Raw genomic sequence first — 18,183 nt, forward strand, 5'->3', positions numbered from 1 at the left:
AGAAGTAGCTAATACTGTCAAGGAGGCCACAGAAAAACACATTCCCAAGAAAAGGAACAGTAAGAAGGCTAGATGGCTATCAGTTGAGGCACTGCAAGTTGCAGAAGAACGAAGGAAAGCAAAAATCAAGGGAGATAGATCAGCTATGTTTGAATTAAATAAAGATTTTCAGAAATTAGCTAGAAGAGATAAAAATATATTCTTTAATGAACAGTGCAAGGAAGTTGACGATGGTAACGTAATGGGGAAGACAAGAGACCTTTATAAGAAAATTAGAGAAATTAAAGGAAAATTCGAGACAAAAATTGGAATGATAAAAGATAGAAACGGGAAAGATCTGAGTGAAGCAGAGGATGTTAAGGAAAGATGGGCAGAATATGTAGAAGACCTATACAAGAAAGAACTGCATCATGACAGGGCTCCTACTGCTGATGTTAATGTTAATTTAGAACTAGAGCCAGATATTTTGGAGAGCGAAATCCAGTGGGCCCTTGAAAATACGGCTGATAACAAAACTAGTGGACATGATGAAATACCAGCAGAATTGTTTAAAGTCACTGGAAAGGATGCAGTGAAAGTGCTGCACTCAATATGTCAAAAGCAGTGGCCAGAAGACTGGAAAAGATCAGTATTCATCCCCATTCCAAAGAAGAAAAGTTCTAAAGAATGCTCAGATTACCGAACAATCGCACTTATTTCACATGCTAGCAAAGTTATGTTGAAAATCTTACAAAATAGACTTCGCCAATATCTAGATCGAGAGCTGCCAGAAGAACAAGCTGGATTTAGGAAAGGAAGAGGAACTAGAGATCAAATTGCTAACATTCGGTGGATTATGGAAAAAGCGAGAGAATTCCAGAAAGATGTGTACCTCTGCTTTATTGACTACGCCAAAGCCTTTGACTGCGTCGATCACAACAAATTATGGAACGTACTGAAAAACATGGGTGTACCAGATCACCTCATTCATCTGATACGGAGTTTATACCTTGACCAAGAAGCCACGGTGAGAACTACGTATGGAACAACGAAATGGATAAAGATTCAGAAAGGGGTCCGGCAAGGCTGCATACTGCCACCGTACTTATTCAATCTGTATGCAGAACATGTCATGAGGAATGTGAGGCTAGATGAAGGAGAAACAGGAATTAAAATAGCTGGAATAAATGTAAACAACCTCAGGTACGCGGATGATACGATCCTGTTGGCAGAAAGTGAAGAAGAATTGAGAACACTCTTACTGAAGGTGAAAGACGAAAGTGAAAAGGCTGGTCTTATGCTGAATGTGAAGAAAACGAAAATTATGGCAACTACACCTACCAATTCGTGGGATATAGCAGGAGAAACCATGGAGGTAGTGACCACATTCAGTTATCTCGGTTCCCAGATCTCTGCTGACGGTGACTGCAGCCATGAAATCCGGAGACGCCTGTTGCTCGGTAGACAGGCGATGTCAAACCTTGACAAGGTTATAAGGTCCAGAGATATAACACTAGCAACAAAGATCCGTATTGTGAGGGCTATGGTCTTTCCAGTTGTGATGTATGGATGTGAGACCTGGACCATTAGAAAGGCTGAACGGCACAGAATTGACTCCTTCGAATTGTGGTGTTGGAGGAAACTTCTTAGAGTTCCATGGACTGCAAAGAGAACCAACAGATCAATATTGGAGCAAATTAAATCAGATTTCTCCCTGGAAGGTCTAATCTTAAAACAAAAGCTGACCTACTTTGGACACACAATGCGAAGGCATGCCTCGCTGGAAAAAACATTAATGCCGGGGAAGATTGAAGGAACTAGAAGAAGAGGACGTCAGAGGATGAGATGGATCGATGACATCACAGAAGCAATGTGTTCCAACCTGGAAGGTCTACAGGAGAAAGTGCAAGACAGGAAAAAGTGGCGTGATTTGGTTCATGGGGTCACGAAGAGTCGGAACCGACTAAACGAATAGAGAGAGAGAGAGAGAGAGAGAGAGAGAGAGAGAGAGAGAGAGAGAATCTAAAATTATTGCTCACTCTCTTTAAGGAGAAATTAAACTCTAATTACAGTCTCTTTATACCAGAACCATTATAACTCTTTACAGAAATGGTATAATTTTCATATAAATATGTTTGTACTTTTTATTGTCTTTATGTCAATGTCACACTGATTCACTGTTAGCAGATTCAGTATCAGTTATAGATAGAGCATCTGTATCCACTGCTGATAGGAATGAGACAGCTGTTGCTCTTAATAAAACTGTTCAGAACAGTATGGAGACACCTGACAAGATAAGTAGTATTAACAAAAAACTGGTGGAAATTAATTACATTATAGTGGGTGCTGGTGAAGGTAAAATAACTGTCATTATTAAAGAAGGCAACTATAATGCTAAGTTACAGGAGATCTTTGCTGAAAATGGGATAATCAGATGTAGATTTGATCCTATACCTGTAGCATGTGGCATGTGAAGAAACATCTGAAAACCACTAAAAGTTTACCCAATTTTTTTAATAAACATACTCTCATTCCTATGAAACCTTCTGGCAACCACTAAGATCCACAAGGATGGGTGTACTCAATTTTATTACGACAACCCACCTTTGTGGTTTGACGTTTAATGTGGGTGATCTCCCCAAAGACGGGACTCCATAATTGTAAAAACCTGTTCCAAAATGTCATATGTATAAACACATCATTAACTGATAGGTAATATCTCCAGTTTAACAATATAAAGAACAATATTTTTGTTGAAAAAGCAAGAGCCTTTCTTACAGTATAGGGTTCAACTAGTACTGTTGTTTCAAGGGCCAATTTTTGTTCTGTTTCAATGTTGTAGCCAATGTAACACAGCTTCTCCTTCATTATCCTCACAGTCTCAAAATCGGCAGAATGGTTGAAGGCATATCCACGCAGTAGCAACAGCTGAACAAAAAGACAAAAGACATTTACTTTACATACAACAGCTCAAGAAAGAGATTACTTAAGCAAGTCTCAAAATTGAATAACAAAAATTTAGAGAAAGAAGTTACCTTTATTAAGTATCTAGTGATATCTCTTCCCGCAATGTCTAATCTTCTTGTAAGATGTGGTAGGGCAAATTCTTCATAAACTGGACAAATATGTGTTACGCCATCACCAGAATCCACCACAACACCACTTAGCAGCCCTTGTGCATACAATGTGAGTACAGCTTGTATGGCTATGTATGCTCCAGCAAACTGATATTTCTCAAACATTACCTGAAAATTGAAACATATTTCATAAAACATTTTTTCATGTTAAATTCAGCAATATGCAATCTTATTTCCATAAAAAGTGAGAAAATTTATGGGAAATTCTAAAATCTCTGAGCACAAGTTATATATATATATACAGTCCTTACAAACCTTTAAATTAGATGAAAGCAATTATATTTGTTTCAGGTTATTTACTTTTGAAATTGTTATACATTTAGATCATAGTAGAATTTTACAAATAAAAAGAGAAATGAAGGGAGTGTAACTGCAATGACTTAAACGAGGATTTATCAAATTATTTTGATAAAGAAACGTAATTCAAAATGCCTCAAAGAGTAATAATAAATACATTACACTGAAGTTCCCAAATCCTTTGATTTATATGTAAATGCAGGAGGGACAACTCGCGTATTATCTTAACAGCCAGTGCAACAAGAAATAGTAACAAGAGTGAGCGAGCTGAATATGCTTGATTATGTGTGACATTGTTTACAACAACTGTGCTGAAACGTCTTTTGTGAAGGGATTATTATTGTTTTCTCTTAACGTTAGTACAGTAATGAAGCTCAGAATGCCAATGGGCATAAGCTTGTCAACAGACACTCTGATATCTACTAGACATATTATAACAAGTGTTTTATTGGTATGCATCACCACCATATACAAATTTATAACCCTTTATTGTGTGATCTGTCTTTTGATTTCATTATTTTGAATTACGTAGTTATTTGTTAGCACAAAAACAATGAAAAACACCTTCCACAATTCTTTATTAGAATATTATAATGTTTTTGGACTGCATTTGTGAAAAACAGTGCTTGAAAGTACACTTCAATCAAACACAAATTCAAGTGACACACATTTAATATGATGTCCATGTGTTCTCATGAAACAGTTTTTGTCCTTGTTGCAATCCAAGTTATCAGTTCACGTCACATGGCACAAAAAAAGTATTTTTCTTTTCCTTGTCATACAGGCCAATGGTCCTTAGCATCAATGCATAAATATTTGGGAGGTATGGATGAGGCTTTGTTGTTCTTTCTGGTATCTTTTATAGATCCACATGATTAATACCTGCCTCTCTTATGACTCTGATGTCCCAAGTCACATGGACTCAACTCTATTTTGAAGTTCTTCTGATTTAAAACCTTCGCTACTTCCTGTGCCAGTCTACAATGCAGAACCCAATAAATTATGATAATGATTAAACCTGTTTGGTAAAAGCCTCATACACCATTTTGTTGATCTGGGTGTGTCGTTACTGCCAACTATGGCATTTCCCACATCACACACCTTGTGGTTACTGGTGCCAGATAGGGAGATAGGTTTTTTTTTTTTTTTTAGTATTACTATTCAGGCACACAGGTTTGAAGGAAGTCAAAATAATACAGGAGCTCCACAAAATGCTGAAGAACGCTCACTAAAATCCAGTTAACTTATTTCATCAAAATATTAGTGAACTGAGTAATAACATAGAAGAGTCGCTTGTCTGTCTGGAAAATTTAGAGACCTCTGAAAAGATAGACATCCTGTGCCTCTCTGAGCACCATATAACCACAGGGTTTGATAACTTACATACAAAACATTGAACTATAATATACTCATGCAGAATTAACATAGGAAAAGGAGCAGTTGTTGATTAAGACAGAACATGCAAAAATTGACACAAGTAGATTTTGTAGAAATCAGCACTCAAGAAGTGTTTGCTTGTGAATTAATGCCGAAAAATAGTTCACTTTTAACAGTAACTGTAGATACATCCCAACGGGAGTTTGTGAAAGGTTTATGAGGAACCTAGTTTGTTTACTATGCTACTTATCAGACAACATCAAACAGTCTGTGGTGACTGCAATGTAGTTTTTCTATAGGACTCTGGCACGAAAATGATCTGGAAGCCTTATTTGGACCCTACAATTTGATCTCAGTAACTAACTTTCCAGTATGGATGGAATGTTTTCTTTGCTGAAGCTCAAAGCAAGCAAATAACTGTTTCCCAAGTAACAAATTCTCTCTCTGATCATTATGCGCAGTTAGGATAAATAAAATTGCCTTACAATATTTATACTCCACAGCAGAAATCAGTCAGAATAATTAATGACTCCAAATGCAAACATTAAATTTAATCTATTCTATCATAAATTCACATCAGTATTTGAAAATAGCATTCTAAATGAGCTGATCAGAAAGAATGGTAAACAACCATGTATAACAACCATGGATGATTGGAGGGATTAAAGTATCTTGTGAAAGGAAAAGGAAAATGTACCCATTGGCAATAACAATTAAGAGACCCCATGGTAACTGCACACTACAAAGCCTACTCAAAATTAACAAGACAAGTTATTAAAAAGCTAAGGAACATGCACATAACGTCAGAAATCAGTAATTCTGACAACAGACTTAACCTTACATGGAACATTGTAAAATGAGAGACAGGACAACCTGCCGAAGAATAGGATAACATCACTATTGAACTGAATGGAAGGGCAATAAATGATGAGTCACTGGTAGCAAATATAATTCCATAACATTTCTTAAATATAGTAGAAAGTATAGGAATAAACATTTGTAGAGATAAATCACAGCAGTACGTTGAAAAGGCAGCTCACATAAAATTCAGTCATATGAATGTATAACTGACTTCCCATTCTGAAATTAAGAAAACTATATATTCTCTCAAAAATAATGGCTCATATTGATTTGATAGTGTTTTCACTAGAGAACTAAGGACTTGTTCCCATATATTAAGCCCTGCATTATCTGCACTGTGTAATGCATCACTAACTCCAGACATTTTTCCAGAGACTAAAAAATGCCGTTCGCAAACCATTCTTTAAGAAAGGTGAAAGTACGAGGTGCATTCAAGTTCTAAGGCCTCCGATTTTTTTTCTCCGCACTGGAAAGAGATAGAAACATGTGCATTGTTTTAAAATGAGGCCGCGTTCATTGTCAATACGTCCCAGAGATGGCAGCATCATACGGCAGATGGAATTTTACCGCCAGCAGCGGGAATGAAAACTGTTTTAAATACTTAAAATGGCGACGTTTTCCTCACTTGAACAGCGTGCAATCATTCGTTTTCTGAATTTGCGTGGTGTGAAACCAATTGAAATTCATCGATAGTTGAAGGAGACATGTGGTGATGGAGTTATGGATGTGTCGAAAGTGCGTTCGTGGGTGCAACAGTTTAATGAAGGCAGAACATCGTGTGACAACAAACCGAAACAACCTCGGGCTCGCACCAGCCGGTCTGATGACATGATCGAGAAAGTGGAGAGAATTGTTTTGGGGGATCGCCGAATGACTGTTGAACAGATCGCCTCCAGAGTTGGCATTTCTGTAGGTTCTGTGCACACAATCCTGCATGACGACCTGAAAATGCGAAAAGTATCATCCAGGTGGGTGCCACGAATGCTGACGGACGACCACACGGCTGCCCATGTGGCATGTTGCCAAGCAATGTTGACGCGCAACGACAGCATGAATGGGACTTTCTTTTCGTCAGTTGTGACAATGGATGAGACGTAGATGACATTTTTCAATCCAGAAACAAAGCGCCAGTCAGCTCAATGGAAGCACACAGATTCACCGCCACCAAAAAAATTTCGGGTAACTGCCAATGCTGAAAAAATGATGGTGTCCATGTTCTGGGACAGCGAGGGCGTAATCCTTACCCATTGTGTTCCAAAGGGCACTACGGTAACAGGTGCATCCTACGAAAATGTTTTGAAGAACAAATTCCTTCCTGCACTGCAACAAAAATGTCCGGGAAGGGCTGCGCGTGTGTTGTTTCACCAAGACAACGCACCCGCACATCGAGCTAATGTTACCCAACAGTTTCTTCGTGATAACAACTTTGAAGTGATTCCTCATGCTCCCTACTCACCTGACCTGGCGCCTAGTGACTTTTGGCTTTTTCCAACAATGAAAGACACTCTCCGTGGCCGCACATTCACCAGCCGTGCTGCTATTGCCTCAGCGATTTTCCAGTGGTCAAAACAGACTCCTAAAGAAGCCTTCGCTGCTGCCATGGAATCACGGCGCCAGCGTTGTGAAAAATGTGTACGTCTGTGGGCGATTACGTCGAGAAGTAACGTCAGTTTCATCGATTTCGGGTGAGTAGTTAGTTAGAAAAAAAATCGGAGGCCTTAGAACTTGAATGCACCTCGTATATCAGTAATTACCAAACTGTTTCACTGCTGACATTTTCAAAAATTTTTGCGACTGGGATGTATTCTAGAACAGTGACTCTGGGTGGGAACTGCTCAGGGGGACATCTTTGTCAGCAGAAACAAAACTGGCGTTCTATGGATCGGAGCATGGAATGTCAGATCCATTAATTGGGCATGTATGTTAGAAAATTTAAAAAGGGAAATACATAGGTTAAATGTGGATTTGTCGGAATTAGTGAAGTTCGGTGGCAGGAGGAACAAGACTTCTGGTCAGGTGCATACAGGGTTATAAATGCAAAATAAAATAAGGCTCTCACAATAATGCTTTCGGCCATTGAGGCCGAGCACGCACACACACACACACACACACACACACACACACACACAAAAAGACGGCAGTCTCAGGCAACTGAAACCACACTGCTGTGTGTGGTTTCAGTTGCCTGAGACTGCAGTCGCGCGTGGTTGTGCATGCGCACATACATGCGTCTACTGACGAAGGCCTTAATGGCCAAAAGCTTTATTGTGAGAGTATTTTGTTGTGCCTATCTGTGACTCAGCATCTCTGTTATATGATGAGTAGCAACTTTCCTTCTCATAATATTGTTACATTCCATCATGGATTTTCCTTAGTTTGAAATAAAATTAGGGTAAAGCAGGAATAGGTTAAAAAAAAGAAAAGAAAAACAGGAGTACGGATAAGCTACTATGAACAGCATAGCGAACCCATTATTGTAGCTAAGATAAGACATGAAGCCCCTGCTTGCCACAGTAGTACAAGTTTGTGTCTACTAGCTCCACAGATGAAGAAGACATTGAAGAAATGTATGTCATAAAAGAAATTATTCAGATAGTTAAGGGAAACAAAAACTTAATAGTCATCGGGACTGGAATTCGATAACAGGATAAGGAAGAGAAGCAAAAGAAGTAGGTGAATATGGACTGGTGGTAGGAATGTAAAAGGAAGCTGCCCGATTCATAAGTGAATATATGTATTTGCACAGAGCATAACTCATCATAGGTAACACATCTTTAAGAACCATGAACAAAGGTTGTATACGTGGAAGACGCCTGGAGACACTGGAAGGTTTGATTGGTTATATAATGGTAAGACAGATTTAGAAAACATGTTTTAAATTTTAAGACATTTCCAGGGGCAGATGTGGACTCTCACAACAATTTATTGGTTATGAACTGTAGATTAAAACCAAAGAAACCGTAAAAAGGTAGGAATTTAAGGAGATGGAACTTGGATAAACAGAAAGAACCTGAGGCTGTACAGAGTTTCAGAGAGAACATTAGGGAACAATTGACAAGAACAGGGGAAAGAGGTACAGTAGAAGAAGAATGGGTAGCTTTGAGAGATGAATAGTGGTGGGAGGATCAAGTAGATCAAAAGATAAGAGCTAGCAGAAATCCATGGGTAACAGAATAAATATTAAATTCAATTGATGAAAGAAGAAAATATAAAAATGCAGGAAATGAAGCACGTGAAAAGGAAGACAAACGTCTCAAAACATTCTCGGCTGTTTCCCCAAAAGAATTTAATTTGATTTTGTGTATGATGTTTATATTTCAGGCTAAAATGCATAAAAAGACATTAAGTTGTTATAATCGATACAACTAAAATTATTCTTCTAGTAGAAATATATGAAATTATGAAATACCTGGTGTACTTCAAATTCATATTATCAACTGCACAATCTAATGCTAATTATTGAATTTATTTCTGGATTAATTTATAAAATAATGATATAACTTTGTATGATTCTTCTTTTGTCAAGAAAGTATGTAAACTCTTTCCCTTCATAAACTCTTTGGAATATTGTGAGTACCGCACAATGTACGTAGTAGAGAGCATGCATCTGATGGAAAAGCACATTCCCCCCCTCTCCCCCTCCCCCCTACAACAATGTAATTGATGGTTGTATGAAAATGGAGAGTGTGAAGCCAGTATGATATAGAAGAATGGGGTAAAATAAAAGAAAATCATTGCAACAGATAGTACTTAATAAGTTATTTAGTCATCTGGGACCCAGTACGTCCAAATTTCAGCTGCAAGAATGCACCCCTAGACGCAAGAACTGCAGCCAACAACAAGAACAGGAAATGAAGATAAGTAAAAAGTCTTTTTGTTTGTGTATCTTATGCCTCTTGAAGCTTTTGAAAATAATGAAGAGACTAAGAGAAATTTAATGATGATGTGTGGAAGGGTAAGATTACACTAAGCAGGGATGGCTAGAGGACAATGGAAATAGAAGAGGACATAGATGAAGATGAAATGGGAGATATGACACTGCATGACGAATTTGACAGAGCACTGAAAAATATAAGTCGAAACAAGGCCCTGGGAGTAGACAACATTTCATTGGAACTACTGATAGCTTGGGAGAGCCAGCCATGACAAAAATCTTCCATCTGGTGAGCAAGATTTATGAGACAGGCAAAATACCTTCAGACTTCAAGAAGAATATAATAATTCCAATCCCAAAGAAAGCAGGTGTTGACAGGTGTGAAAATTACCAAACTACCAGTTTAATAAGTCACAGGTGCAAAATACAAACACGAATTGTTTACAGACGAATGGAAAAACTTGTAGAAGCTCACCTAGGTGGAAAATCAGTTTGGATTCCGTAGAAATGTTGGAACACACGAGGCAATACTGACCCTACAACTTATCTTAGAAGATGAATTAAGGAAAGGCAAACCTAAATTTTTAGCATTTGTAGACTTTGAGAAAGCTTTTGACAATGTTGACTGAAATACTTTTTTTCAAATTCTGAAGGTGGCAGGGGTAAAATACAGAAAGTGGAAGGATATTTACAATTTGTGCAGAAACCAAATAGCAATCATAAGAGCTGAGGTGCATGAAAGGGAAGTAGTGGTTGAGAAGGCAGTGAGACAGGGTTGTAGCCCACCCCGGATGTTATTCAATCTATATATAGACCAAGCAGTAAGGAAAATAAAAATAAAAATTTGGAGTACGAATTAAAATCCATGGAGAAGAAATAAAAACTTTGAGGTTCGCCAATGATACTGCAATTCTGTCAGAGACAGCAAAGGATCTGGAAGAGCAGTTGAATGGAATGGACAGTGTCTTGAAAGGAGGATATAAGATGAACATCAACAAAAGCAAAACAAGGATAATGAACGTAGTTGAATTAAGTCGGGTGATGCTGAGGGCATTACTTTAGGAAATGAGATACTTAAAGTAGTAAATGAGTTTTGTTATTTGGGGAGCAAAATAACTGATGATGGTCAGAAAAGGGAGGATATAAAATGTAGACTGGCCATGGGAAAGAAAGCGTTTCTGTAGAGGACAAATTTGTTAACACTGAGTATAGATTTAAGAGTCAGGAAGTCTTTTCTATGGAGAGTAGCCATGTATAGAAGTGATACATGGACAATAAATACTTTAGACAAGAAGAGAATAGAAGCTTTAGAAATGTGGTGTTACAGAAGAATGCTGGGAGATTAGATGGGTAGATGATATAACTAATGAGCGTATACTGAATAGAATTGGGGAGAAGAGGAATTTGTGGCACAACTTGACAGAAGAAGGGATTGGTTGGTAGGACACATTCTCAGGCATCAAGGGATCACCAATTTAGTACTGAAGGGAAGTGTGTGTGTGTGTGTGTGTGTGTGTGTGTGTGTGTGTGAGGGGGGGGGGGGCGGTCAAAAATTGTAGAGGAAGACCAAGAGAGGAATACACTAAGCAGATACAGAAGGATGTAGGCTGCAGTACGTACTGGGAGATGAAGAAGCTTGCACAGGATAGAGTAGCATGGAGAGCTACATCAAACCATCCTCTGAACTGAAGACCACAACAACAACAACTCATCTGAGCAACACTAATATCCCCAGCAAATCACAGTTTGAATTTCAGAATAGTTACGCTACTGATAATGTCATTTACACATTCACTCACCAGATTTTACAAGCATTAAATCACAAAACAGTGTCAGTTGGTATTTTCTGTGGTATCTACGTGGCTAAAATAAAGTCAAAATGGCTGACAGCACCTGACCCAATTATTTTCCAAATAATAATTCCAAGTACTGGACCACCTGACTTACAGATAAATTGTGATGTAACATGGATGAGGATAGGAAAATGGATCACAGGCACAGTAAGCAAGATACCAAAGATGAGCACCACAGTGAAGTGACAACACTGGATCTCTAACGAAACTTTGGCTTTGATTGAAAGGTGACAAAACATCTGACTGTCAGTCACAGATCCAGAACAATGAGAATGACTAATGAAAAAAGTGAATAATGAAATTAAACACACTTGCAGGAAATACAAGAATGACCGTATTAAGAAAATTTGCACTGAGCTAGAGCCACCTGTGATAGAACCACAGCTCAGAACTATATGACAAGGTGAAATACTTGGCACAAGAGTTTTCATCCAGCAAACAGATTATTAAAGATGACCAAGGGAATGTCATCACAGACACAAAAGGCACTGACTAAGTATGGAGTGAATATTGCTTCAAGTTGTTCACTGAGGACTCTCATCCAATACTAAGGGAACAGAACAGATACTGAACCAGTGATCCTTAGAAAAGAAGTGAAATATGTACTGAAAATGTTGCAGAAGCAAGGGTCATCAGGCTAGTGTGGAATTAGTGCTGATATCCTAAAAAAAATATGGGTTACTTTGGTGTGGACATCTTGCACAGTCTACGTAAAAATAATTTAGATGTCTGGAAAATGGCCAGACTGGTGGTGCCCTATTTTCATACCGCTGGTCAAGTAATGTTCTCCACTTGACTGTGCAAACTATCAAATGATAGCCCTTACCTCCCATGCCAGTAAAATAATACTCACTATACTGAAAGAGGGGCTGAACACCTTTCTTCCACAAATAACAGATGAGCTTACTGGGTTTATTCCAGGCATGAGGATCAGTGAGCCGATCCTAAATATCCAGTAGCCCTTACAGAAGGCAAGGGAATATAACATCAAGATGTTTATGTGCTTTGTGGATTACAAGTAAGTTTTCAACAAGGTGAAATGGTCAAAGCTATGGACTGTGCCATCAAGATGGGTACACAAAGAAACCTGGTATACCTGATCCAGCAACTGTACTTTTCGAACACAATGACAGTAGTAATCAAGAACACCTTCTCAGGCACCTTTCCTACTAATGACAGCAAGGGGTATGGTTCCTTCTCTTTCCATCATTGTTCAACACACACAGCGAGCACATTATGAGGGATGTTCTTGAAGACTGGTATGATGACATCATTGTAGGTGGCTGAAGAATTACCTATTTCAGGTGTGCAGATGAAACTCTGGGAACTGTAACAGATGAGCATCAGCTGGAAACAAACATTTGAATGTCACATTGTCAGAAGACAAGAGGTAATGAGAAGGACAATGATGGAGGGAAAAGTCAATGACCAAAGACCTAGAGAACACCCACCATTATGTGGATGGACCAGATTAAGAGCTTGGCCAGGATGGGCTTGCAGCAAGCAAGCCATCATGTCAAAGCTGACTGTGTGAATCACTATATTCTCCTGGATAGACTGTAGTTTTATGGGTTTGATGGTTACCCAACCAATGGATAATGTTATATCTAACCAAAATAGTGCAGAAAGTTGTACCTAGTATTACAGACAATGTATCCGCCATGTTGTCGACAACATGGCGGATAACGCAGTGCGCCTGTGTAAAATGCATGATAAAAAGTGTTTGTGTTGTTGCAAAAAAGAAGAAAAGCCAAGAAAAAACAAGGAGAGGAGAATGCCTGCTGCAGCATCCAAACTGCTGTCGAGATTGTACTACTATAGTAACTGAAGATCCATGTAATTTGCCAGCTGAAGATGGGTGCAAACCCGAAATGCATATTGGCATAAATAAAACGCATTAAAAAGTGGCTGGTTGCTGTATTTTTAAAGTGAAATATCAGTCTACCAATGCTGGGGTAACTTTTCTTTTCAGCAGCTGTTGAAATCACGTGGTTTTGAGGCAAAGAACTCGTCAAGTCACATTTGGAGTGCATTTTCATCTGGAAAGGAAGTTCCATGAAGGTTGTTTGATAGAGAGCAAAAAATGTGAAAAACTGAGTGCGCAAGATCAAGTGAAATGTGAGTGCGGAATGACTTCCCAATCCAACTCTTGAATATAATTTTTTGTCAGTCTAGAAGAATGCATCTGGGTTCATGGAGTAGCATCACTTCACACAATCTTCCTGGTCAATGTTATTGGACTGTGTCTGCAACACGTGTCAGTTGCTGACAATAAATGTAAGCAGTTATGTTACAGTTGAGAAAAGCAATTCACAGCACACCAGATGCATTACTTATGGATGCACACAGGTCTTTGTACAGAAAATTGCTGCTTTGTCTGGGCTCAATTGTTTCTTTGTTTTCCTTATGTTAACATAAAGACACCATTTCTCATCAGCAGCAATGATATAGGCTATAAATGGTCAGTGTTGACCAGGAGTAATTGATGACAAGCAAGCAGAGATACACATAGGGCAACCTGCTGGTTTCTGTGATTTTGGCTTAGAGCATTCGGTATCCATACACCCAATGTGTATGCAAATGTTGCATGATGGTGGAATGATCACAGTTCATCACATTTGCCAGTTCTCTAGTACAGCAATGTGTATCATTGTGGATTAATACGTTTAAGTAGTCTTCATCAAACCCCGAAGGTCTTCCTGAATGTGGAGAGCCACTAATGTCAAAACAATCCTCCTTAAAATCAGTAAACAATTTTCTTGCCATGCTCTGTCCGATGGTATTATCCCCATACATAGCAAAAATGTTTCTGGCTACCTCTGCTGCTATAATCTCTTTACTGAACTCAAACAGAACAATATGTCAGAAATGTTCCGCTTTCTCCACTTTGCACTATTTTCTAGCTTATACAGTTCCCCAGACTATCTCTAAATGACAAAATGTTAACTCAAATAACAACAGTGAACTACAAATAAAAAATGACAACACATAAACTCCCAACAACCGAAATACCAACATAGGAAAAAGTACAAACTTATACATCAAGCCAATATAACATATGGCTCCGAATACAAGTTTTTATCAATATGAACGTCTATTTATAATATCCATTTATTAGTTGCCCTCGTGCATTATTGCTAATGGTGTGGTCAGCTCTTCTGCACTACAGAATTGTATGTACTGTATTGTATTTTATCTAAGTTCACAAAGGAACAAAAGCTTAGGTTGGGGGAACGTGGGGGAGAAAACTTGTGACTTAGGGAAATGACTGTTTGTTGTCCTTAAGAATACAAGTCCAATATCTTAACACTGCCTCACATCATATGTCAAGTGTTAAATCAACAGGTGAAAGAAGAAAGGGTAAGGAAGTTTATGAAAAAGTCGTCATGATACATCAAACATGAAAGCTAAATACATACTAAAATGTAAATAGACCATTATTATTTAAGGACAAATAATCATTCAAAGCAATACCTCTATCATTTTTTCTCTGTTCTTGGTTGGGTTCATTGGAGGTTCAGTCAGAAGAATTTTGCATTCTTTTGGGTTTATGTTCATTTTCTCTTCACCAAATGTATAATCCCATACATGGCACATATCTTCCCAGTTCCTGAAAACAAGAACAATATTTTTATGATGCTATGAAAACACAAACTTTGCAGCCTTGCAGCTCTTCTTACGTAACTAGTTATTGGAAGCCTCAGTATTGACCAAGTAAAACAACATATTTCTTAGCTGCAGAAAGCATTATTTTCTCATATAAAATACTCTGAGTATTACAATTCTAATACAAAATACTGACAGTTATACTTTGGATTTCAAAATATTGCCAATAACATTTTTAAAAAATTTTTATGTTTCTTTGTTTTTACACCAGCAGCAGTAGACGTAACTGCCTGAAATCATTTGGGCACTACAGGCCAATCAAAGAATACACTCCTGGAAATGGAAAAAAGAACACATTGACACCGGTGTGTCAGGCCCACCATACTTGCTCCGGACACTGCGAGAGGGCTGTACAAGCAATGATCACACGCACGGCACAGCGGACACACCAGGAACCGCGGTGTTGGCCGTCGAATGGCGCTAGCTGCGCAGCATTTGTGCACCGCCGCCGTCAGTGTCAGCCAGTTTGCCGTGGCATACGGAGCTCCATCGCAGTCTTTAACACTGGTAGCATGCCGCGACAGCGTGGACGTGAACCGTATGTGCAGTTGACGGACTTTGAGCGAGGGCGTATAGTGGGCATGCGGGAGGCCGGGTGGACGTACCGCCGAATTGCTCAACACGTGGGGCGTGAGGTCTCCACAGTACATCGATGTTGTCGCCAGTGGTCGGCGGAAGGTGCACGTGCCCGTCGACCTGGGACCGGACCGCAGCGACGCACGGATGTACGCCAAGACCGTAGGATCCTACGCAGTGCCGTAGGGGACCGCACCGCCACTTCGCAGCAAATTAGGGACACTGTTGCTCCTGGGGTATCGGCGAGGACCATTCGCAACCGTCTCCATGAAGCTGGGCTACGGTCCCACACACCGTTAGGCCGTCTTCCGCTCACGCCCCAACATCGTGCAGCCCGCCTCCAGGGGTGTCGCGACAGGCGTGAATGGAGGGACGAATGGAGACGTGTCGTCTTCAGCGATGAGAGTCGCTTCTGCCTTGGTGCCAATGATGGTCGTATGCGTGTTTGGCGCCGTGCAGGTGAGCGCCACAATCAGGACTGCATACGACCGAGGCACACAGGGCCAACACCCGGCATCATGGTGTGGGGAGCGATCTACTACACTGGCCGTACACCACTGGTGATCGTCAAGGGGACACTGAATAGTGCACGGTACATCCAAACCGTCATCGAACCCATCGTTCTACCATTCCTAGACCGGCAAGGGAACTTGCTGTTCCAACAGGACAATGCACGTCCGCATGTATCCCGTGCCACCCAACGTGCTCTAGAAGGTGTAAGTCAACTACCCTGGCCAGCAAGATCTCCGGATCTGTCCCCCATTGAGCATGTTTGGGACTGGATGAAGCGTCGTCTCACGCGGTCTGCACGTCCAGCACGAACGCTGGTCCAACTGAGGCGCCAGGTGGAAATGGCATGGCAGGCCGTTCCACAGGACTACATCCAGCATCTCTACGATCGTCTCCATGGGAGAATGCAGCCTGCATTGCTGCGAAAGGTGGATATACACTATACTAGTGCCGACATTGTGCATGCTCTGTTGCCTGTGTCTATGTGCCTGTGGTTCTGTCAGTGTGATCATGTGATGTATCTGACCCCAGGAATGTGTCAATAAAGTTTCCCCTTCCTGGGACAATGAATTCACGGTGTTCTTATTTCAATTTCCAGGAGTGTATATTGTCAGCTCTGCAAGTCTCACTTGCTGTCCTTTATCAAAGATGTTCAAAGTGAAGAGGTTTCTCATAGACAACTTGTTCTTTCTGCAGAAGAATTTCTATTATTGTAATGTGTAACCGATGGTGGGCAGGAATTACTAACTCATGTCTGCATTAAAAAGAAATCAGCATGTAGCACTATTTATGAGTTAATTTATGACTCATTCCACACCATTATGGTTTATAGTGCAAATGAACATGAGACAAACTATTAACAAGTGCTATTTTTGTTCACTGTGCTAAGTTTTCAGCCTCAAGACTTCTACACCATTCTATTGTGTTTGGTATTTTTCATTATCATCACTCTACTTCCTTTTCATCTTTCTGCTGTTATTTTATCATCTTTAATTGTACTGAGTTACGCATTAACCCACAACCATATGCTGCTAAAAACAGAGCTGAACTGCTACACAACTGCAAGGAGTGTAAATACATAGATGCATAGCAACACAAACATGGATGCTGGAAAGGAAAATTTGAAACTTATAGGAAGAAACCCCATGAATCAGCACAAGATCATATTCTGTGTTGAATAAAAATAGTGATATTAGAAATAATACAAGAAATTTAAGAGCTTACTTTATTTATTACTTTTGCAAATTTGGTGTTTTCAATTTCTTGAGATTCACTTAAAATATTTCACTGATTTTACATTACCAATGAAAACTTTTATCTCAAGTTATGATAAAGTATGGTACTTACTACAGGGAATTCAACAACAATTTTGAAAGACAGATAGAAAATGAGAAAAGACCAATTATAATTAAAGTAATTAAAACAAATACAAAAAATATGATAATTTTCTTTTCTACACAGATTGCTAGTCAAGCAAGGTAAGTAAGTAAATAACTCTTAAGACTTGATAAAAACGGGAAGGATGCTGTTTGGATTGTAACTGTTACGGGGAATCTTAAGTAATGTATGAAACTCTCAGTTGGTAAAAGAGTAGTCTTTGAAAGATGACGACGACAACAACAACAATATAGTACATACAGACTTTATACGTTCTACCCTGGTACCTCTCAGTAATATATACCCTAGGAGACATTTCTATTAACGAATGCTTTAAAATGATGAAAACAATTCAGGTTTATTTGATCTTCTACGAACAAGTGGAAATGCTGCTGTGTCCACCAGTGAGAATAAATATGTGAAAGAGAATCCTTGTTATGTGTGCTATACATTTATGTCTTCCAGTCTGGCCCAAACTGAGTAATACTATTTCCACAACTCCATCCCTTAACTCAAAACTACTGACCTCTCAACCTGCACAATATGTCACTTGTGTCATTCCTGCTACCAACCCATCACTTTCCATTTGCCATATGGTCACATGTGAGGGTGATCTGTGTGCAAAGCTCACTCCATGCATCCATAAAATACATCCTGTGGTATCAGTCAGAGACTC

General features: G+C 39.4%; 1 protein-coding gene across 3 annotated transcripts in view; it reads right to left on the bottom strand.

Moving 5' to 3' along the window:
- LOC126236017 (actin-related protein 2-B) overlaps window positions 1-18,183 on the bottom strand; it is a 77,347-nt gene that overhangs the window by 43,316 nt on the left and 15,848 nt on the right. For all 3 annotated transcript variants that reach the window (XM_049945032.1, XM_049945033.1, XM_049945031.1), the window contains 3 exons: window positions 14,853-14,988; window positions 3,015-3,224; window positions 2,758-2,907 (listed from right to left, as the gene is read on the bottom strand). In XM_049945032.1, coding sequence (XP_049800989.1) covers window positions 2,758-2,907; window positions 3,015-3,224; window positions 14,853-14,988 — 496 coding nt within the window. The remainder of the gene's footprint in view (window positions 1-2,757; window positions 2,908-3,014; window positions 3,225-14,852; window positions 14,989-18,183) is intronic.

Source organism: Schistocerca nitens, chromosome 2 (assembly GCF_023898315.1).
Source record: "Schistocerca nitens isolate TAMUIC-IGC-003100 chromosome 2, iqSchNite1.1, whole genome shotgun sequence".
NCBI classification, from domain to species: Eukaryota; Metazoa; Arthropoda; class Insecta; order Orthoptera; family Acrididae; genus Schistocerca; species Schistocerca nitens.